Here is a 22,932-nt window from a genome sequence, read left to right as displayed (position 1 = left end):
ACCATGTGTAGGTCGGTTTGGGACTCTCTGTTTCTTCATCAGAATTCTGATCGAATGTATAGCATTATTAGAATTGCTATTTGAAAAATTTAAAGTACAAGTCAAATCTATTATGTCGAAGAAAGCCTACTATACTGTTAATGATTACATAAACGATAAGAGTAGTTGGTCCTCATGTTAAACACCGGACAGCTTCAAGAGTTATCATTGATAGTTGATGTGATTTATTTTATTTTATACGTCCATCATCGTACTGTTTTCACGATGGGTTGTTTCGCAATTTTGTAAATGGTTTACTAGCGACTGTGAATTTATTAGTATTAACTGTTTTCTTGTTATGTAGTTGTAAGTCGTCATGCTCCCTTAGACGGTATTGCTTGCGGTAGCGTCGGTGGTCGGGTTACCTCCCTCCCTCAAAAATGTGTGAGGGGGGCTGATCGCGTTATGCTCGTGAACGGGTGCTGCTTGTGGTACCAGGTCTCTTGCTGACTACATATTTGTTAACCCGTAATATAATGTGTATGACTTTTGATTTGAACAGTAGGTAGTCCTAGTTCAGCGTTATCATTGTTTATGTTGTAAATGTGTTTTTTTTTATAGATATAAAAACACGTCGTGTTTCACATGTCGGTGGGTACGCCCTAAACTATACCTATTTTCACTGACTGGAGGCATTATGTTCTCTCTTTAATTGTTTCTTTTTTTTTGTAGCTGCTTGAGTAATAGGTAGGTATGGGTAAGGTGTGTACTAGCCAACGTGATTAATGTTTACTTGCTTTTTTTATACTTTATGTATATAATTTTTGAGTGATATTTTTAATGTTTTGTATACGGTTTTTCAAACCATACAGACAGAATTGTGTTGCTGGGGAGTTTGTTTCTTCCCAGCAAAAACACATAGGAAGTGGTGAAGGGCGGGCGTTTTGGGGGCTGTCTTTTGTAGATTTGACGTTGAAAAAGTGCTGATTTTCAGCCTACTTTGAATAAATGACTTTTGATTTTTGATTCTGCATCAGTTGTCGACCTTCCTGGGACGAACCCGCATTGGTTTTCGGACACCTGGGTGAGTTGCCGTAGTCTGCGGTTGATGACTCTTTCCCATATTTTGAAGGTGTTCATATTTACTACCAACTGATAATCAAATATATGGATAAAATGAAACAAGCATAGATTCAATTAAATTATAATTAATTACAAATCATACAATAATTATTACATTTACATTCCCTCCCGTGTCGACATCGACTTACACTTATTGCATACAATTTATACTCGTAGAAATAGTTCCCACTTCTCTTTCTGTATTACAACCGACTTCATTCAATTAGTTTAAGTCGAGAGAGTATTTTACATACAATCGGCAACATTTTAATTTTTATAACATTCTTGAAACTCATTCTAGAATTATCTACTCAGTAAATGCAAACAATCTTCTCTTTGCTACTACATTTGGCAGTCTGTGAAAACTTCTATCGTATAAAACATGCTCTAGGATCACAAATATGTAATTGAGTACCATAAAAATTACATACAAAATGTTTGCAGAATAAATGTTTGGTAAAGTTTTGCAAAAAAATTTCACCTCTTGAAGCCTGTTTTTTTTTTAATAAATACGCTCATACTCTCGAAAAACTCAAATGTTAGTTAACTTTACATACGTAAGTTTTTCTGTCTCAGCAATTTACGTAAATGTGACAGAAATAGAATGATGTTTGAGCTTTCGATAAAATTAAGTGGCGTTTCAGTATTCGGTGAAAAGACTGACATCAGTTAACATACCAATTTTCATTAAGTCTTAAAACTTGTTTTTCTTTTCATATTTTTCCTTTAATATTTCTAAATAACCAAGCTCTGATCTAGATTACAAAAAGTACTAGCTAAACCTAAGTGTTGAATTTTATATAAAATCTCTTGGTTAAACATTTTTATGTCAATCATAAGTAGTTGGTGAGGCTTTTAGGTAAATTAAATTTAAATTAAATGCTTTATTATAGCGTGTGTGTGTTATGTAGGTACTTTATTAACACAAGAAATGCATAAAGAAATCTGCTGTAGTTGGGTAAAAATATGGAATCATAAAATATGTATACATAAATATTGTGTTTATAATTTTATTGGAAAAATAAGTTCATACACAACTTCATACGCTTAACAATACACACGTTTCGCTAGATTTAATTCAAATTAAATATTTCTATGTCCCATTTATGAAATTAAGCCTACATAACACGCACACGCCTAAAAATACGAAAAAATCTATAAACAGTTGTATTCATAAACTGTAACTATTAAATCGATATACAAAATTTATAAACATAATAAAATCATTGATTCTATACAAGCTAACTTAGTTTCGAAGTAAAATAACGGAATACTTGAATCGTATCAACGGTAGACGTAACCGACGACAAAATGATTGGTGTAAGGTGAGTTACACCATTTAAATATAGTTAAACCATTTCCAGTTGTCAAATCACCGATTTGACCACAGAGAACAAAATGACTACCGGAGATGTCATAACGCAAAATCTCCTAAGAAAGTATCGCGCCAAAATACGGGTTACTATAGTTCGGCCATTCAGAGAATGCGTTCCTGACACGTCGCGATTGAACTGACGACGTAACTTTGCAATGGCGTTGCAGTTACGATAAAAATATTTTTGCTGGTTGTTTACCGTTTTAACAATTGAGGAGCATTAAAACAACATTATTATATCAATAATCAATGAATGTAGTTACGTCGTCAGTTCAATCGCGACGTGTCAGGAACGCATTCTCTGAATGGCCGAACTATAGCTACTAGAACGTTATAAGCTTTGCCCTTACACGCCTTCTTTGGAATCCGCCCATTTATTTTAAAAAAAAATCTTTAATCAAGCAAGACCAACCTTTGACAGGTTGGTTTTGATTTGACAAGTAACTCGAATGCCGCGTTATTTCGAACTAGCGTCCGCCCGCATCAAGTTCGGTTATATCGCGTTGCCAAGAGAACATCAAAACTCCGGGATAAAAATTATCCTATGTTCTCTCTCAAGGTCAACTCTCTCTGTATCAAATTTTATTAAAATCAATTCAGTGGTTTAGACGTGGAAGCGTAACGGACAGAGTTACTTTCGCATTTATAATATTAGTAGGAATAAGTGATCACGCCTATCATACGAGACGCCGACCTACAAGAAGGCGTCTGACCTACCTGCCTTATAGCATCTCTGCTCATCGTTCCTTTCTCCGTAGATTTTACCAATATCTGGCAATTTCACGGCTGGTAATGGTTTAGTTATCGATATAGTTAAATAGTACAAATCACTATTAGTGTCGTTTACGCCTTTATGTCACCGTCTATATACAGTAAGAGTAATTAAGTAGTGATTCAGTCATTAACTGGCGCGGGGACCGAGCTTCCTTAAGCAGGAGATACCCTGAAATAGAAAAAAATATATAAGTTAGTTATTTAATTTTTTTAAGCATATGGAATTGGCTGTTTCAAGCGTTTTCACTTGTGTCCCGTGGAAACTACTGACCGTACCCGGACAAAATATTATGGGACTCAGAGATAGTCGCTTATGTACCTTTTATGCACTCGCGTGTGTACTCCCTTACGTAATCACTTATTTTATTCTTTATTTACTCCCCTTTATACTCCCTTAGTTCTTTTAGATATTAGGATACTCATATACTCTATAACTGTATAGGACCCGGTGCAATATTTTTTATTTCTCTTATAAACTATTATCATGTCACGAAAACAATGTAGGCAAATTAAAGGTTTCATTTAGAGAGAACTAAATTAAAGTTGAAATACACAAAAAACGTTCAAAAATAATCTAAACAACTGACCTGTTCGAGGTACTCGTTCCTAGAGAGCCAGAAGTTGTCCCTGTTCTTGCAGACCTCGGCCAGCACGGCGCCGCCGATGAACACCATGTCCTTGCGCCGGGGCGGGTCTTCCACACGGATCTTGAATTTCTGCAAAAGAAACAATATTGTTAATTATAAGTATATTTATAGTGAGTTAAAAAGGCAATATGAGAAAATCAGAAGTTCAGATACAACCATGTTTAATGCATTTTTCGCAGTCGGTCTGTGGATGGGTGTCTTGCAATGATGAATTTCACGTTAAATTGATTGGTCTCGGCTGTCATTTAGACATGTTTGGCAGTTGTTATGGGTAGTAAGAAGCCAGAAAGTCTGACAAGACCTTACCAAGGAGTAAAGGGTAAATGGTATTCTGGTAACTGGGTTGAGGAGATCAGATAGGCAGTTGCTCCTTGTAAAACACTGGAAATACTGGGATCTTGATGACCCCTCCTGTTGTGGGTTAGCAGAGCGAATGTCGTGTCGGACTGTTGCTGACTAAAATCAATCATGTTCCTTCTAAAGCTTTAGAATAATTCTGCAGTCCTGGCAATAGTGGAAGCTGACATCAACACATAAACCGACTATGCACATGATATACGTACGATGTGCTTGTACAAGCACACACTATACGTACCGCCAGCTTGTCGCAGTCGTTCTTGAGCACGCGCTCGAGGTAGAGCTGCTTGATCTCGCGCTCGAGGCGGGACGGCAGCCCCGGGTACATGGTGGAGCCGCCCGACAGCACGATGTGCTTGTACAGCTCGTTGCGCATGTCGATGTCCGCTGCCTGGGGAGGAAATCTATACATATAATAAATCTGTAAAAAAACTGTGTCTGTACATTGAATATATTAAAAAAATAATAATTGGGTGGGGTTTAGAAACAGTAATGGAGCACAAATCCAAAAAAAAAATTCTGTCTGTTTGTCTGTATGTCTGTATGTCTGTATGTCTGTATGTCTGTTTGTTTGTACACGCTAATCTTCCGAACTACTGAACGGATTTCAATGATTTTTTCTTTGTTGTATCAGTATTAGGCCTGGTCAACATATAGGCTATAATTTATCTTCGAAACTTGAAGACCTGATGCAGAACTCCAACAGACCAATAAAACTATAAGAGATACAAATATGGTGCCGTGGCAAAAATTGTTTCATTTGATGAGCATTTTCAGCTGAGATTATAAATTTTAAGATCTGGAACACCTGATGTGGAACCCCAAGAGCCCAGCTTCTCTGTACCATATACAGGTATGCCGTTTTAGCAAAAGTTGTTCAATTTGATAAGCACTTTCTATTGACTTATACAAATTGAAGATCTAAAACACCTGATGTGGAACTCCAGGGGCCCAGCTAGACTATAGCATATAGAGGTATGACGTTTTAGCAAAAGTTGTTCAATCTGATAAGCACTCTCTGTTGACTTATAAAAATTGTAGATGTAAAACACCTAATGTGGAAACCCAGGAGCCCAGCTAGACTATAGCTTATAAAGATATGACGTTTTAGCAAAAGTTGTTCAATCTGATAAGCACTCTCTGTTGACTTATAAAAATTGTAGATGTAAAACACCTAATGTGGAAACCCAGGAGCCCAGCTAGACTATAGCTTATAAAGATATGACGTTTTAGCAAAAGTGGTTCAATCTGATAAGCACTCTCTATTGACGTGTAAACATCGAAGATCTGGAACACCTGATGTGGAACTTCAAGAGCAATACTACACTTGAAATGTATAGAAATGAATGTTATGAAATAGGTATAGTGAATCAAAATAAGTAATTAGTCCGTCTTTTAGATAACCCTAAAATAATGGACACGCATTTTTCTTTTCTCTCTCTCACAAACAAATAATAACGAAGATACAACAACGCTTGAATTTCGTGTTAAGTCACTGCTTAGTACAAATTTTACATACCTAGACGTGGCGTCACGAGCCTCCACTCTCTAACTTTGTTGCGTTTTATCTTCATTATTATTTTGTATATCTCTTCCAGACCTCGGGACTACAGAGTTCCAAATTTTTGGGAGGCAAACGTGGGGTCGAAGCCAACACGCTGAAGCCCTTTTGAGACAACTTTAATGAAATGGTGACACAAAACCGACGATTATCCCTTTATACACTATAGAAATGAACCCAAGGACAATCCCCGGTGGACGTCGTTAAAAAAAAGACAATCCCCGGTTCTGTGCTAAACTATTGCTAACTATGGAGGAAAACTACTTGGGCTATTTTGATGGGATGTTAGTGGATGACAATGTATTAGGTACATGTAAAAACGGCAGGTGGAGACTCGCCACCTCACTTACTGTAACCAGTCACTGAATAGCAACAAGAGGGCAATAGGGACATGAGCGGCTGAAGGGTGAGGATACCTCGGCGGACTTTAAACGCGGATTACGCGCTCCCTGTGCTTACCATGAGGCACCTACCCTCCGAGCAGGGCCACTAATCCTGCTCTAGCGACTCCACTCTGGACGGCCAAGCCAAGCCAGAGGCGTGAGACCTACCCCCGTCATGGTTCACTCCGACCGGCCGGAGATGGGGGACAGTATACTCTCCCTGGAGAACTCAGTATATATAGCCCCGCGGGGTCGCTACTCCCCGTCATCAGCCTCAGATGTCTTGCGGTGCCTATATCTCATTATTATTGTCGTTATTATCTCAAGAGCCTTTGTCCCAATTATGTTAGGGTCGACTTCCAGTCACGATGCAACTGAGTACCAGTGTTTTACAAGGAGCGACTGCCTATCTGACCTCCACAACCCGGTTACCCCTTGGTAAGACTTACTGGCTTCTGACTACCCATAACGACTGCCAAGAATGTTCAATGACAGTCGGAACCTACAGTTTAACATCCCCTCCAAATAACGGTCATTGGTATCCAAAATATACGTAGAAAGTACATACGAACTTAGAAAAGTTGCATTGGCAGGCACTTGCCAGACCTGGAATCAAAGACGCACGCTCATACTTGAGAGATTGGTTCTCTACCCACTAAACCACCACGAATTCCACTAAGTCACCACGACTTTGTCATCTATTTAATGTTTTTTTACGAAATAATACCTACGTGTAATATTTTTGCCACACACAACTTAAATGCGGTCTAATTAGAATCACTACTTTTATCCCTATGGTCACGTCTATTGCGACTATTCAGATCTTTGATTTTGCTGACCCCATAGTCGCTGGCATAAGGGACAGGATCCGCGTACGAAGTCGCGGGCAGAAGCTAGTAATATAATATAAATAAAAAATATACACTAAAATTCTGCGAAAAATCAAAATCAAAATCAAAATCAAAAGTCATTTATTCAAACTTGGCTGCAAAACAGCACTTTTCGAACGTCAAAAAAAAAAAATTACAAAAGACAGCCCCCAAAACGCCCACCCTTCACCACTTCCTATGTGTTTTTGCTGGGAAGAAGAAGTGGCGCAACAAACTCCCCAGCAACACATGTCTGTCTGTTCGGTTAGAAGAACCTTAAACATTGTTTGATATGTACATTTGTATACAATTTAATTTGTATATTACAAAAGAGGACAATACAGTAAAAATAATGTATACACCACATGCTAGCTAGCACTCACCCTACATACCTTAACTAACTCAAGCATTGAATATGTTTGATGAACAGAAAATTATAGCCTCCAAATATTTACACTTAATAGAATATCAGGGAGTGCCCACCTACATATGCTATTCTTTTGTAAACTAGTAAATTAGACCGCTCAGCCAGAACATATGTAAAATAAAAAGAGTTTACAAATAAAAACAAAAAAACTAATAGATAGTCAGTAAGACGACCTGGCACCACAAGCAGCACCCGTTCACGAGCATAACGCGAGGATCAGCCATCGCCCCCCTCGCACATTTTTGAGGGAGGGAGGCAACCCGACCGCCGACGCTACCGCAAGCAGTGCCGTCTAAGGGAGCATGACGTACTCACTGCTACACAACTCAATATCAAGTTTAAATTATCAGTTCCCGCTAAGTAGTATTATTTACTAAAATCCAAAACAGAAAATTAATACAAAGAATGTATCTTGTCAATAATGTAAAAACATTAAAAAATAATAATTAAATAATAAATCAAAATAAAATAAATGTCATTGAGTCAAGAGATTGAATGGGAGAAATTTAAATTATCTAAATAATATAGCTAATATAGCTGTCTTGCGTTCATCATGGCGACCAACTATTTTTATCATTCAAATAATCATTGATGGTGTAATATGCCTTTTTTATAAGAACAGCCTTAATTTGTTCTTTGAATTTATTAAACGGCAGTTCTTGTAAGGTCAAAGGAAGCTTATTATAAAAACGAATACCTAAACCCAGAAATGTGTCATGCACTTTATGAAGCCGGTGATAGGGTACACACAGTTTATGCTTATTTCTAGTATTAATGCTATGGACTTCACTTTTTTTGGTATATAAATGTAGGTTCTGTCTAATATACATAATGTTGGCAAAGATGAACTGTGATGCTACAGTGAGAATACCAATTTCTTTAAACAACTCTCTGAGGGAAGTTCTGGTACCTAATTTGTATATAGCACGAATAGCACGTTTTTGTATAATAAATATATTCTCTATATCAGCGGCTTTGCCCCACAACAAAATACCGTAGAACATGACGCAGTGAAAATAGCTGAAATACACTAATCGCGCAGTGTCGACGTCAGTGAACTGTCTAACTTTTCTGACGGCATAGGCAGCAGAACTAAGCCTTCCCGCGAGGCTAGAAATATGTGAACCCCACTGAAGTTTTGTATCAACTGTTATACCCAAAAACACGGTAGATGCAACGGTTTGAAGAACCTCGTTGTTTAGGATAACATTAGGACCTACGTTTTTTACATTAGGCAAAGTGAACTTAATGCATTTTGTTTTTTTAGCATTTAGTACTAAATTGTTTGTTGTAAACCAGTGCGTAACTGTTGAGAGTGCACTGTTTACGTCGTCAAATTGCTCTCTATTTCTGTCAACTTTGAAGATAAGAGATGTGTCATCTGCAAATAATACAACATCGCAGATATTTTTGAGGTGGTAAGGTAAATCATTAATGTACACTAAGAATAAGAATGGACCTAATATTGAGCCTTGTGGCACACCTAGCTGAACTGGAAGGCCCGATGATTTAGCACCATTTACATCTACACATTGCAATCTATGTTGGAGATAAGATTCTATTACGTTTAGAGCTCCGTTTTGGACTCCGTAACAGCGTAATTTGCGTAAAAGTGTATCGTGATGGACGCAATCAAAAGCTTTGGAAAGGTCACAGAAGACCCCAATAGCATTTTGAGAATTTTCCCATGCATGAAAGAAGGTCTTAAGACCCAGATTCACTAACAAAATAAACATCCGTGTTTCAAACAACTGTTTACTATATGAAAATTCATAGTTAAGAGTTGATTTAAGAAAATCTGTTATTTATGTGTAGTTGGGGCACTGGAACCTCAAAATGTTTTTGTTTTTCAAAACGAAAACGCACTCACTTCCTCATATCCTATGCAAGTTTGGATGAAAAAGCGACCAACTTACCTAACATACAAAAAACATAGAAAAAACCACGCTTCCTATATTTTTTGTCGTTTTCTCTTACCTTTACGATAGGTTTATCCTACCATAAAACTTTGTCTTTCAATCTAACTCTGGCTTAAATCCACATTGATCAAGGCATGTTACAAACTGCTATAATATTCCAAGTTATAATTATGCCTAAAGTATATGGTATCACAAGACATTTATTCTGAAATATTGTTGTTACCTGTATAGTATTAAACACGAGCTCAGCGATCCCCTGTCCCTCCACGTTGATGAGATGTGGCTGGAACAACGCCTCCGGGGCCTCGAACCTCTCACCTCCCACTTTGATCACTCGGCCGTCCGGTAGCTGGAAATTAAATATATTACAATTATTTTAGGGGAAAATAAAATGTGTGTGTTGCTACTAAAAGTGGGTTACACTGTTAATTGAAGTGTAATGACTGATTACTGAGACCAAGACTGTGTATGAGTGCTTAGCTGACCAAATATAGTATTACGCTCTGGCGTTATGCACGCGATTTACGCGCGTATTTTGAATTCGCGCGATGCTTGTGGACGCGATGTATTCGTGCCTGGTATCTCAATAGCGCGCGAATGAATTCGCGCGAAACGTTTCGCGACGAATTCGCTTCTTCTGGACAAGGTCTTAGATTAAATGATCAGTAACACATGGTCAGACAGTCATGAAGTGTGACTAAAGTAACTATGAAGACTCAGTGAGGCTTGTGTGAGTGTGTGGCTGACCACATATGGCTCGACGAACATGGTGTTCTCCCAAAGACTTGATCGTAGAGTTGAGTTTGACTGACCTCTGATACTCAATAAGGCTACATATGAGTGTTACTGCCCACTAAGGCTACATATGAGTGTGTCACTGACCACCAAAGCTACATATGATCATGCGAACTGTCTCGAAGTCTGCCAAGTGGTTGAAGGCATACCCTCGGAGGTTGGGAATTTATAGTGTCTGACTTACCAGTCATTCTAACTTAGGGCACTGTGTGTGATTGACCACTAAGGCTATGTATGAGTGTGTGACTGACCACCAAGGTTACATATGCGTGTGTGACTGACCACCAAGGCTACATATGAGTGTGTGACTGATCACTCAGGCTACATATGAGTGCAACTGACCACATAAGGCTCGACGAGCACGGTAGTCTCCCAGGCGAGGCGCTGCTCCTGCTCGATGTTGTACCCGATGTAGCAGAGCTTCTCCTTCATCATGCGGACTGTCTCGAAGTCTGCCGAGTGGTTGAAGGCATACCCTCGGAGGAGGAGCAGCTGGGGACAATTATATGCATTAGGATGAAGTTTTTAACATTTGGAAAGAAACTAGGTGTAAATCAGACTTAATGGGCACAGACCTTTAGACAATTTGCAGGAACTGTAGGTACACCAAAACCACCGTACATGTCTGAGTATGACTGTTCGCACGGTGTACATAATAAAATGTTTTAATGTTAGGTAAAAGGAGATAGCCAAAAAAAAACCCAGAGTCGACAGAAACTTCGTATGTATGGTTGGATTCAGTATAATGTGTAGATTACAAAAAGTATTTCATATCATCTAAAAACAATGGGGTTCTCTTTTTACAAGGTTTTTTCGATGAAGATTTTAGTACATAAAAAAGCTTAACTTTTCTGTTTGCAGTTCATTAAAAGTTGCGCATAGGGTAAAAACTTTACACTCAGGTGTACATATGTCTGTTATTATAGCACTATACACGAGTGATGGTTTAGAGCTGACCTGATGATGGAGAAGAGAGGTCAAGGGAAAAAATATTAACTACCTCGTGTTTGGGCTTATATTATTCGCATTGACGAGAACTTTTCACTAATGTGAATAGTGATTAAAAAGCTAAAAAAAAAACATTTTTTTTTTACTTTTTTTTTTTTTTTTAATTAACCTTTGCCAGTTCAGAAGTTTACACATAACAGGGAAACCTCTTCAAGTAGGTAAGGCCGGTACTTAGTCGTAGGTATCTGGAGTGGTTCATGTCAATAGTGCAATGGGTGGGGGTCAAAATTCAAACTCAAGACGTTTTGATTACCATGCAAACTCTGTAACTATGGTGATGTTACTCTTCGCATGTATAACGTTAGTGTTTTTTATGGTCCTTTATGCAAATAATCTTTAAAATCAACATAAATTCAACATAACCTATTTTTGTGAAAATATGATATAGCTCCTATACCCCATGGATTACAGACTGGATTTTTTGGCACCATCAAAGGTCTATCATAATGAACCCATTGGTACCCATTTCGTTGCTGTCGATTCTGGGTTTTTTTACTATGAAAATTTGGCCATCTCCTTTATTCAAACAAATATGTCAACAATTCTAACAAAATATATGGTAAACGCAAATTTATCGACGTCAAATCATTAACTGTGGTGGCAGTATTTTTTTACAAGTTAAAATTCATAAATGTAGACTTACCTTGATAAGATACCTGGTAATATCTCGTCCGGCGATGTCGAGTCGTCTGGTGAGGTGAGGCAGCGAGAACTCTTCATATACTGGGCATATGTGGGTTACGCCATCACCTATACAAGAACATTTAATATATAAACTGCTTTACTGCTATTTCATCAACTTCGATAGATTTTCACTATCGAAGTTGATGTAGTAGGAACTTTGGTAAAAGCTGTTGTTTTTTTCCAGTTACTTGCCAGATTAAAATAATTTCCTACCTAATTAAAATGCAACATGACTTAGTTTGTGATATTGTATTAAGTAAACTAAATGTTGCCCGCGGTTCCATCCGTATCCCGCGGGAATTACTTCCCGCGCCTGGACAAAAATGATCCTAGTTTCTCAGGGTAGTTTCTAGACTACTGCGTAGTTGTAGATTATACCATATAGTTTTGCGTGAAAGCACAACAGAAGGACGGAGTTACCTTCCTATTTACAATATTAATAAATTCTTACGAGGAAAATGAAGGAGCATTTCTTATTTTATTTAACACAACAAATAACATACCTGAATCGACGACGACTCCAGAGATGAGTCCTTGCGCGTACAATGTAAGCACTGCCTGGATAGCAATGTACGCGCTGTCGAACTCATACTTCTCGAACATTACCTGATAAGATGTTATTGACGTTTTTATATTGTAAATTAATGTTGTAAAATTCCTTGTTTTAATATTAAACTATTATTACGGCTTCACGCGCGTCCAGGAAGCCTTCTTTCCGTAACCGGATAAAATACAGCCTATTTCGCTCAGGGATAATCTAGCTTCCCAGAAGAGATTTTTTTTTCAAATTGGTTCAGTAGTTTTTGTATGTACAAACACAATTCACTCTTTATAATAATATTTGTGTACACAAATTGGTTACGCGGAATGGGAACTACTTCGTGCACCTGGATACAAAGTAGCCTAAGTATAGCCTTTCTCGATAAATAGGCTACTCAAGTCTGGCCTTTCCAACTGGCTCAGTTTCTGAGATTAGCACTAACAGAACACGAGAAAAGCTAATGTTACATAATGTAAATAAAAGACTTTACCTCAATCATCTTCTCCCTGTTCTTGGTGGGGTTCATAGGGGGTTCTGTGAGCAGGATCTTGGTCTCCCGCGGGTCTACATTCATTTTGCTGGGGCCGAACGTGTAGTCCCACACGTGGCACATGTCCTCCCAGTTACGGACCACCTAGAGTGCACATGAGTTTTTAATTAGTACCTTTTTTTTGCAATGACAAAAATCATCAAATAACCCCGCCCGCTGTGGGTACTAGCAATCTATCGTGTTCCTTCGTAAGCCTTTTATGTACCAGGGCCGCGGGAACTCTTTCGAACAACCCCGCAGCCCCGGCGGGAATATCAACTGCCTCGGGCGCACTCGCTCAATTCCCGGGCCAAAATCGTGTCTTAGAATCTTTCACAAAGTAGCCAGATATCTCTTGGCGGTGTTACACCCCCATGCCTGGGAGGGTACATAAAGTCGGCGTCCCCCAATGCTACTCATTGGATGTTCAATGATGGTTAAATTGGAAAGCTTCACATAAAAACAGGGAAAATAAATTGTCAAGGTAGAAATTAGTCAATTCCAACAAATGTTTCTCTACTAGTAGTTTGGCTACTAGATTTTATAATTGATCTATGAAAATAAAATACTCACTCCATTCTCCATAGGATAGCTGACTTCCAGCATGGACCTGAGTTTCGAAGCTTCATCACCAACCATTAAATCCTGCAATCATCCCATTACACATGACACAAGATTACCAAGAAATAACTACAATACAAGTAGTAGTGTTAGTATTCAAAATAATTCTGAAAAACGCCACAAAATAATACTAAAGCTTGTTAGAGTATTAACTAATTTACAGTAAATAATAGATATGCTAAAACAAAACATAAATGCAAATTATTTTTTAAACAGTCTGTTTTGTCCTACTTATCTATGAGTGTAAACAATTTTGGCAAGTGAAAATAGTTATTTGTTATACAAGAGTGCAAAGTTGCTTTTTAACCGCGGGCTCAATTTTGATGACCGAGCAAGCGAAGGATTCTAAAATTGAAACACGAGCGTAGCGAGTGTTTCAATAATTAGAATCCTGAGCGATAGCGAGGGAATCAAAAGAGCACAAGGTGAAAAATCTTTGCACTCGAGTGCAACACGTAACTTTTCATCCCACCTCATCGAGGAAATTTCTAAATGCAAAAAACAAAATGGCGCGCACATATGAGTATCAAATTAAAAAGTAGTACCTATTAAAGTTCATTTATTTGAAAACTCAGTTTAAAAATGAAACGAGGATAAAAATCTATGTAAAAACAATATTTAAATAAAAATTCTATGTAAAAACAATAAAAATTTCTTAATTAATTGAATAATTATTTTAAGCAGTATTTTATTTGTTTAATATGTATTTGTTTGAAAAGTCTTATCAAGATTGTCACAAATGGAGTATTGCACACGATGTTCTAAATTCAAATCACTTTGCCGCTCTAGAGGATAAAAACGGCTTTTGCGCTCAGATATCAAAGGGTAAAACTACTCTTTCCGAGATGGTGGGATGAAAATTAAGTTTATTTTCATACAATAGTTTACACTTATTTTTCTAATATCCCAGACAACAAGATAATAGTCTAGTCCGAGGGATTCTTTAAAAGAGTTATCTCTGCCCGGGTACACAAAGGGCTCCAGAAGAACATAGATGTTGATGAACATAGGTGTTCAGTTCCACCAATCATCAGGAGAAGACATTATTTCTATGACGAAATTCGATTCCAAAATGCGCCAAAATTATTTACATGTAAAGATATTCGAGATCTAATTATGTACAGATACTTTTCTACCGAAGTATATAGGTGGTAGATATGTCTACAGTGCAATTAACGCCTATACTATGCAGTTACTAATTACCAATTAATTTAGTTACAAAAAACATTATGAACAAAGATTTTGAAGAAGTAAAAGACTGTGTGTTTGTTAATGTGAGTGTCACAAACAACACATTGTATAAAGATACAACTTTCAATCATTCAAAAGTATTTATTTCAGTTCTGTGCCTTCGGCTTGACCTTTCGGAGATTACCTACCTTACCTAGAGTACACACATGCTTGCTACTTACGTCCATTCATGATAGTGTGAGCTGCGGGCGGGCACAGCGACGACCGCGCGGGGAGAGAGGCGGCGGCAGGCGCGTGATTGTAACTCGAACGCGCTCTCGTCAGTACGCTATCTTTATTCTAGCGTGCGCACGTATTGCTACAGTGTAACCGTTATATTGTGGTGTAACGTTGTTGTAACGTTTGTGTAAGAAAATATATATAACGGTAAGTTATTCATTATTTTGTTTTGTGTGAATTGTGTGTTTTAGGTGCGGGCCAACTGTGAACAAGAATGCTGAGGTCTAAGTGCTTAATTTTGCATCTGCAATTTTATTAGAGCCAATAAAATGTTTGTCGGACATACCATCCACAAACTGCGACCGATATAAGCGATACGTTGGCAAGCCAGCCACTATCGTACCTACGGGTCGCGCTGCGAGTTGCATGTTTTGTTTACATAAACATTGCGGCCCAAAACTTGGGCGGCGCGGCTCAACTTTTGGTCGGCGCGGCTCACCATTTGAGCGGCACGGCTCACCATTTGAGCGGCGCGGCTCACTATTTGAGCGGCGCGCGGCTCACCATTTGAGCGGTGCGGCTCGATATTTGACCGGCGCGGCTCAAGGTTCGAGCCGCGCGGCCCTTAATCTAGGCGACGCCGCCCAACATTTGGATGGCGCGGCTCGATATTTGAGCGGCGCGCCCCGCGCCTTGAACCGCTCCCCAACTTGTGAGCACTCAGTGAACTTTTTCACTTTGCTTCAGATGACCCAGCTTGGAGGAGTGGTGACTCTGGGTGAACTTTTGGACGAGCATGCCGAAGCGGAGGAAGAGAACGTGATCTTGGAACGGGTGAAAGTTTTGGCTCAAGAGCATCTCCCCGATGGTTGGACGAACTGGGAGGTGACCACGGCAACGAAAGAGGAAGTCTTTGGGGAGAAAGTCGACCCAAATATACTAAACAAACTCGTAGTTGCTTTGCCTACCGTAGGGTTAGTTCGTGCCTTTATACCGGAGGCGGATCACCTGTCCGAAAAAAGGTATAGGGAAATTCGGCACAAGATACTAGACTGGGCATTTACACGTGCCCTTATTATAGGACCTCCTGCCATCTCCAACCGCATCCGCGGATCTGCAGCGCGCACGGAATACGTGAAACAGTCGGTTGCTGCGCTTATGCCTCTTCTCCACACAAGAGCGGAGACAGATAAAATACTCTCAGGCTGTCTTTCGGAGACAGAAGAGACCAGTCGAAAGAGGAGGTCGACGTCTCGGGTCAAAGAGCCCGCGACACGTCGACCTAGGCTTGAGTCTCCGCCGTTCTCTACTGGGACGTCACTTCAGGAAGAAAGGTTTTGTGCATTAGAGCAGAAAATGGAAATGCTCCTGGAGATGGTCACTCAAAGCAGAGGCAGAGACAAAGATTCGGACTCTGATTCTGACAAGGAAAACGATTTGTCCGATGGCGAGGAAGAAGTAAGTTCGGACGCCTCGGACGCCCCATCGTGGAAAGCCCCTACCTGGGGCCCATATCCAAACGAGCAAGACGAGCGAAACGAAAAGGAGCTTGAGTTTCGACCCACGACTAAAGAAGCAGATCCTCTTGTTCCGGAGCCGTCGTCGCAAGCCAAAAAGGAAGGCATTGAATGTCAAAGACTGGGCACTGATAGCTGGAATCGCATCAGATACAAGGACGTAGAGAAGCACTTACACGCCGCTTCGCCATTTAGCCCGCTAAAAGTAAATACAGAACTGGGTACTTTAGCCTCGCGGCTCTTTCCGTGGGTGACGAGGCAAGAAGGAATTCTAGGCACAATCACACACGGATTGTTGCTCCAGCGCAAGGCGCTAGCAGACGGGCTCAATGCCATAATTAAAAAATGCCCAGACATCAGCACGGACTTGAGACGGTTGGTGGAGGCAGAGGACTCTAAGTTCAAATTAGTGTCAGATCAACTGCTACAATATGTTTGCGCTAATAGGGCTGAAACCATTGAGGTTCGTAGAAAAACTTTCAGGCCTAAAAATGACGTCCTCACCAGCGCCCTCAACAACATACCTCCTTCGCCAACCCACCTGTTTGATGAAAAACTATTTAGCGCGTTTATTAAAGACAACGGTGGCACATCGGGAATTTTTGCCTCATCTAATTTAAATAAAAAAGAAACTATTCATTCGTTTCGGAAGAACTCATTTCGCAAAGCATCTTCGCATGCTTCCAAAAGCAAACAACCGACTGGTCGCGGTCACTCTTCAGCAGCGACCACTACCACGTCTACTCGCAGTGCAAACTACCGCCGAAGCGGAAACTCTAAGGCACCAAATAAGCATCCCGATCGACACGGAAAGGATAAGAAATTACAAAGAGGTCGTAAGTACTGACAATTTTCACGGGGGACAGTTGGAGAAATTTCAAGCTCGGTGGCAGGAGTTAGGAGCTCCAAAGAAGATTTTAAAAATTATTACAGGCTATACAATACCCTTTGCAGCAAAACCACCTTCGATTCCATTGCGCGAAAATTTAGGAAGGTTTTCCACAAACCTGTCCCCTGCTATGTCCAAGGAGATAGAGATATTGCTCAAGTCAGGTGTGGTAGAGAATTGCGAGGTTGCGAACGGGTTCCTATCAAGAATATTTCTAATACCCAAGAGAAACGGAAAGCTACGGCAAATCTTCGATTTACGACGCTTGAACCAATTTCTCAAACCCCCGAAATTTCGTCTGATAAATCAAAGTCAAGTTCCAAATTTTATGCAAGAAGGAGATTATCTCGGAAAGCTAGATATCAGCCAAGCCTATTTTCATATCCCAGTGAAAAAGAGTCATCGAAGATTCCTTGCGTTCGCTTACGCGAATCGGGTTTATCAAATGACATCTTTACCTTTCGGCCTGTCCACTGCACCAATAGCCTTTTCCAGTGTCAGCAAGTGGGTAGCAAGTTTTCTGAGAGAAAAGGGTCTTCGCATTCTAGTCTACTTGGACGACTTCCTATTTGCACACCAAAACCCAAACACGCTGGAGAGGCACATGCGTTATGCAGTAGAAATTTTACAGAGCATGGGTTGGTGTGTCAATCTAGAAAAATCCGTGCTAAGGGCCACACAGGAAATAAAATTTCTGGGAATTATTTGGAATGTATCGACAAACCAAAAGACGCTTCCAAAAGACAAGATCGACCGGATCTCAAGAGATCTCAATCAAGTCTTAGAAACAAAGCAGTGGTCATGGGAATCCGGCACGGCATTGATCGGAAGGCTAGGGTTCGCATCACTTGTGACCCCTCTAGGAAGACTTTACACCAGGCATATGCAAAGAGCGGCAAGAAAACTGTCACAAGACCGGCCCGGGAAGAGGGTGGCAGTGAGTTCACAGGCTATTCAGGAAGCTCGTTGGTGGTCTCAAAATATCAGAAATCCCGGAAGGATCTTTGTACCGGAACCGACGATGTTTGTGAGCACAGATGCCTCCAACGACGGCTGGGGCATTCAGATGAGCGACCACCTCCTTTCAGGTCTGTGGACAGAAGAGCAATTAAAATGGCATATCAACAGAAAGGAACTTTACACAGTCTTAGTAGCTTTGCAGGAGTTCCAAGAGGTAGTTCTAGGTCAATCAATAATGGTTCAGTCAGACAACAGGACAGTGGTGTCGTATTTGCGAAACCAGGGTGGAACCAAGTCTATCGCACTGCTAGAAATGACAAAAGAAATCTTGGTCTTAGCTCAGAGTTTAAATGCAACCATTCACTCGTTTTACCTGCCCGGCTGCTACAATTCAATCGCCGACTGCTTATCCAGAGGAAAAGCCCTACCCGATTGGCACATCAAAAGCGAGATCACACAGAAGATATTTCGAAAATGGGGAGTTCCTCAGATAGATCTCTTCGCCTCAGACCAATCGAAAGTAGTACCGGTCTATGTCTCGATAGATGCAAAGGACACACAAGCTCTCTTCGTGAATGCGTTCAGCCGAACTTGGAACTACGAACTGGCGTGGATTTTCCCCCCTCCACCACTTGTACCTCGGGTACTCCAACATCTGAACAAGTCCTCCGGAACATTTCTGATCGTGGTACCTCGATGGGAGACAGTGTTTTGGAGAAGCGACCTCAAACACAGAGCCCTGGGTGCCCCGTACCTGATACCGAACTTAATAGAGAACCTAATCGACTTATCCACGAACCTTCCTCCGCCGAAGGTAGAAAATCTCTATTTGGAGGTCTGGAAGATACGGGGTGGGCGGATTTAGTAGCTGGTTTAGACCAAGCTGACGTTAACCTGATACAGTCAGCATGGCGCGATTCGACTTGGCGTACCTACGAGTCCGCATGGAAGCAATGGGTCTCGTGGTGTAGACAAAATGGGAGAAAACCTAATAGTCCTCGACCTCTTGATGTTGCTGCTTACCTGGGTTCCCTTTCACGAGTACGGAAATTAGCCCCATCAACAATTATGGTTCACAAGTCTGTAATCCTTACTTTTGCCGACCCTACTCAAGAAAAACAACTAGGAAATCATCCTGTAGTGGCTGCAATGCTCAAAGCCATAAAAATTCAAAAATGTATGTCAGCAGTACCAAAGACTCAGATCTGGAACATTCAAGACTTATTTCAGTGGCTAAAATCGAATATACCTGATAAGGAAAGTATTTTTCAAGTATCTCGTCACGTGGCGCTTCTTCTATTGCTAGCTTCAGGTCGACGTATACATGACCTCACCCTCCTTATGATAGACGACCAGCATTGTGAGAGATCAGATTCCTCAATAACGTTTTGGCCAAGATTTGGCTCAAAAACAGATAATGACAGGAACCGTCAATCCGGATGGCATCTAACATGCTCAGGCGACATGGATTTGAGTTTAGTAAAATGGATAAATTGCTTAATAGACGTGACTAACAGTAGAAGGAGGGCACGAGAGGGCTTAAATAATTTGTTTATTACAACGCGAGGGAAGGTTAAAGCAGCTTCCAGAACCGTTATTGCGGGCTGGTTGAAGGCACCCTTTAAGGATATTGGCATAGACTGCAGCCCAGGCTCGGTTCGATCAGCTGTAGCTTCTAATGACTTCCAGAACAACGTACCGCTGGATGATATCTTGAAACGAGGGAACTGGAGAGGCTCGACAAATTTTTTCAAACACTACTGTAAATCAGTAGAGCAGCCTCGAGGTAGAAATGTTAATGTTCTTAATAATTCCTTTAATGCAGTGTAAGACTGAACATTTGATCTCATTAAAGATCTCAATCTTTACCTAATGTTTATTTATTAGATATAAGAAAGGGTCAGGACCCTGTTATGTTTAAAATGATAAGGTTTAAGAGTCAGTTTATATTTGCTAAATTGTTAAACTATGATGAAGAATAAAGATTATATGTTTGATAAAGAAGAATTAGTTATAAAACTGTATTAATAGCATTTTATCGTTAAAAGATACGTTGGCTGTGATCGTACAAGACTTGAACTGATTTTGTACTTACTTGTATAACAGCCATTGATTCTAATTTTAATAAAACAGCTTGATTTTGAAGATGAGAACCTAAGGTTTTATTTCTCACCTTTATCACAGTACGCTTAATAGCACCGGCAGATGATAGACACGTCTCCGAAAGGTCAAGCCGAAGGCACAGAACTGAAATATCACCGTTTTCCACCCCGAAGGGAAGAAAACGATTATTTCAGGTCTTGCCGAGGCTTGACCTGAGCAAGCTCTTGCCGGCTTTCGGAGATAGGTACTGACGAGAGCGCGTTCGAGTTACAATCACGCGCCTGCCGCCGCCTCTCTCCCCGCGCGGTCGTCGCTGTGCCCGCCCGCAGCTCACACTATCATGAATGGACGTAAGTAGCAAGCATGTGTGTACTCTAGGTAAGGTAGGTAATCTCCGAAAGGTCAAGCCTCGGCAAGACCTGAAATAATCGTTTTCTTCCCTTCGGGGTGGAAAACGGTGATATTAATATAAGGATATTTTTAACATCAGTTCCATATTTTTATCCTCATTTTTTCCACTTTGAATCAATGTTTTACCATACCCATAATAAGTTTTAAAAAGCTAGAAAATATCCAAGGATATACAAAATAACTAATTTTACTCCTGCCAGGGTTTGCCAGTGTTAAACTAAACTTTGTGCCAAAAAACTTGCCATTTCAAGGCTTTGCCTATTCGTACAATTGCATAGAAGTATAATAAAAGCTTGTATATGCAAAGCACTGCATAGTATGGCTTCTGTAACATACCATAACTTCCACAGCGTCGGGATTGAATGCCTGGGTCGCATGAAATTTTACATTATTTTATTCTTGTCAGACAGACAGGAAATATTCATAGATGTGTACCTAGTGCTTTGTTACAATCTTGTTATTTTGGACTAAGTTGTTAAACTTGTTTAAGATAGTATCACTTTTTAGTGTTTACAGACTCATTATCCCATTAGATTGAGTAAACAAAATAAATAATTATTTATCACTTGTTGAGACTCATTTGTAAATTGCATAATTTAAGTTTTGAGTCATCTTTTAATTGAATAATATTGTTTGTACATTACATACACAACTTGTTTTGTACATTTTGTCCACACATCATACATGCATCATCACAAATACACAAATTAGTCAAAATACTTCATTAATTTCACAATAACAAAGTAAACACATTTGTTGTTAGATATAACACAGTTATTTCAACAACGTGCTGAAACTGAACATTTAACTTACTCCGATACATATGTCCTGTAACATTTAATAATCTTCAATAAACATAGCATTAAACAAAAATAAATAAATAATATTTACATACATTATTAAGTTAGGGGTTTTTTGAATCTTTATTTGTTCATCACATACTACATTACATTAGTCCAGAAATCATATTGTTGATAGCCGCAATACAGGCTTTGCCTAGTGTGGTTGTCATTATAAATTACTACTGTAAACTCTGCATTGCCTAATAAGATTTATTTATTTACTACTCATATGGGCCACAAATAAGGTTTTAAAGACAGAAACTTTTCTTAAACCACCTTACTCAATGTTAATAAGATTATTGTCTTATTGCATATGTTTTGATTCTATCAATAGGCTGACTAGCTAAACAATAACAAATCTGGGTGCTGAAAGAGTTTTCAGACATAAAATGGCACTCTTTTCTCTTATTAATTGATTTGTGACTGTAAACAGCTGTAACATAAACAGTTTTGTACCTATTCTTTTACAGGAAATGGGCAAATTAGGTGAACAGATTGTCATTTTCCCATACAACTGTTGGTCCTATTAGGTATTGTCAGACATTATCATTGAAAATTGAAATGTAAAGTTTTTATTGGACTGGGTCTGAATGATTAACTTGTAAAATGATGTTTCGATTGTCAGGATACGGCTCAGTTCCGCTTACACACCTGACTTAGCACAGTTTCGACACTCACCTTCACATCGATGTCTCCGATCTTATTCTCAGCCCTGATGATCGGCCGGCCGACCATCGACGGGAATATGAACGCTGGGAAGTTGCTTCCAGCATATCCACACTTCACGAACTAAAACCGACAGTAAATCATGAGGAAAACGATGATTCAGTGGCTTATCTAAACCACCATTTTATATCCATGTTTTAATGTACACTTACGCCTGTGCCGTTGTCGCAAACGATAACTTTTCTTCCTTTCTCATCCATTTTGCTTATTTTATTATAGTTTCACTTAAAATTAGATTTCTAATGTAATTTTTAACGAAAATAACAGACGAAGTTGCCCCCCGCACTGCCCCGTAACTATCAAAGTTATTTTTTTTAATACATGACAAATCGACTGAATGTCTTCAATGTAAAAAGTACTTTATTGACTTACAATACAGTATAAATTGTAACATCAAAAGTTGTTTCCTGATTCTGACACGCCTATAAGATTTGCTCGTGTGCTATCAGTCTTTTGAGTCTAACGCAAAAATATTTTATTAAC

General features: G+C 39.5%; 1 protein-coding gene across 2 annotated transcripts; it reads right to left on the bottom strand.

Annotated features, from left to right (window-relative positions):
• Positions 1 to 1,169: 1,169 nt before the first annotated feature.
• LOC124642943 (actin-related protein 2) lies at positions 1,170 to 22,802 on the bottom strand. Of its 2 annotated transcripts, none has more exons than XR_006985838.1 (12): positions 22,602 to 22,799; positions 22,402 to 22,512; positions 13,544 to 13,615; positions 12,932 to 13,075; positions 12,404 to 12,506; positions 11,860 to 11,966; positions 10,551 to 10,700; positions 9,637 to 9,762; positions 4,493 to 4,645; positions 3,838 to 3,966; positions 2,795 to 3,419; positions 1,170 to 2,565 (listed from the first exon to the last, which is right to left on the bottom strand). XR_006985838.1 is itself a non-coding variant. In XM_047181738.1 (12 exons), exons 1-12 carry the CDS (start codon positions 22,647 to 22,649, stop codon positions 3,378 to 3,380), a joined length of 1,200 nt encoding a protein of 399 aa, XP_047037694.1. In that variant the 5' UTR covers positions 22,650 to 22,802; the 3' UTR covers positions 3,304 to 3,377. The 2 variants fall into 2 exon arrangements, 1 of the variants encoding a protein (XP_047037694.1); XM_047181738.1 differs by lacking the exon at positions 1,170 to 2,565 and adding an exon at positions 21,695 to 21,709 and having other exon boundaries at positions 3,304 to 3,419; positions 22,602 to 22,802.
• Positions 22,803 to 22,932: the final 130 nt, after the last annotated feature.

The sequence above is a fragment of the Helicoverpa zea genome, chromosome 26, assembly GCF_022581195.2.
Source record: "Helicoverpa zea isolate HzStark_Cry1AcR chromosome 26, ilHelZeax1.1, whole genome shotgun sequence".
Lineage (NCBI taxonomy): Eukaryota > Metazoa > Arthropoda > Insecta > Lepidoptera > Noctuidae > Helicoverpa > Helicoverpa zea.
This window is presented reverse-complemented; position numbering and strand designations above follow the sequence as displayed.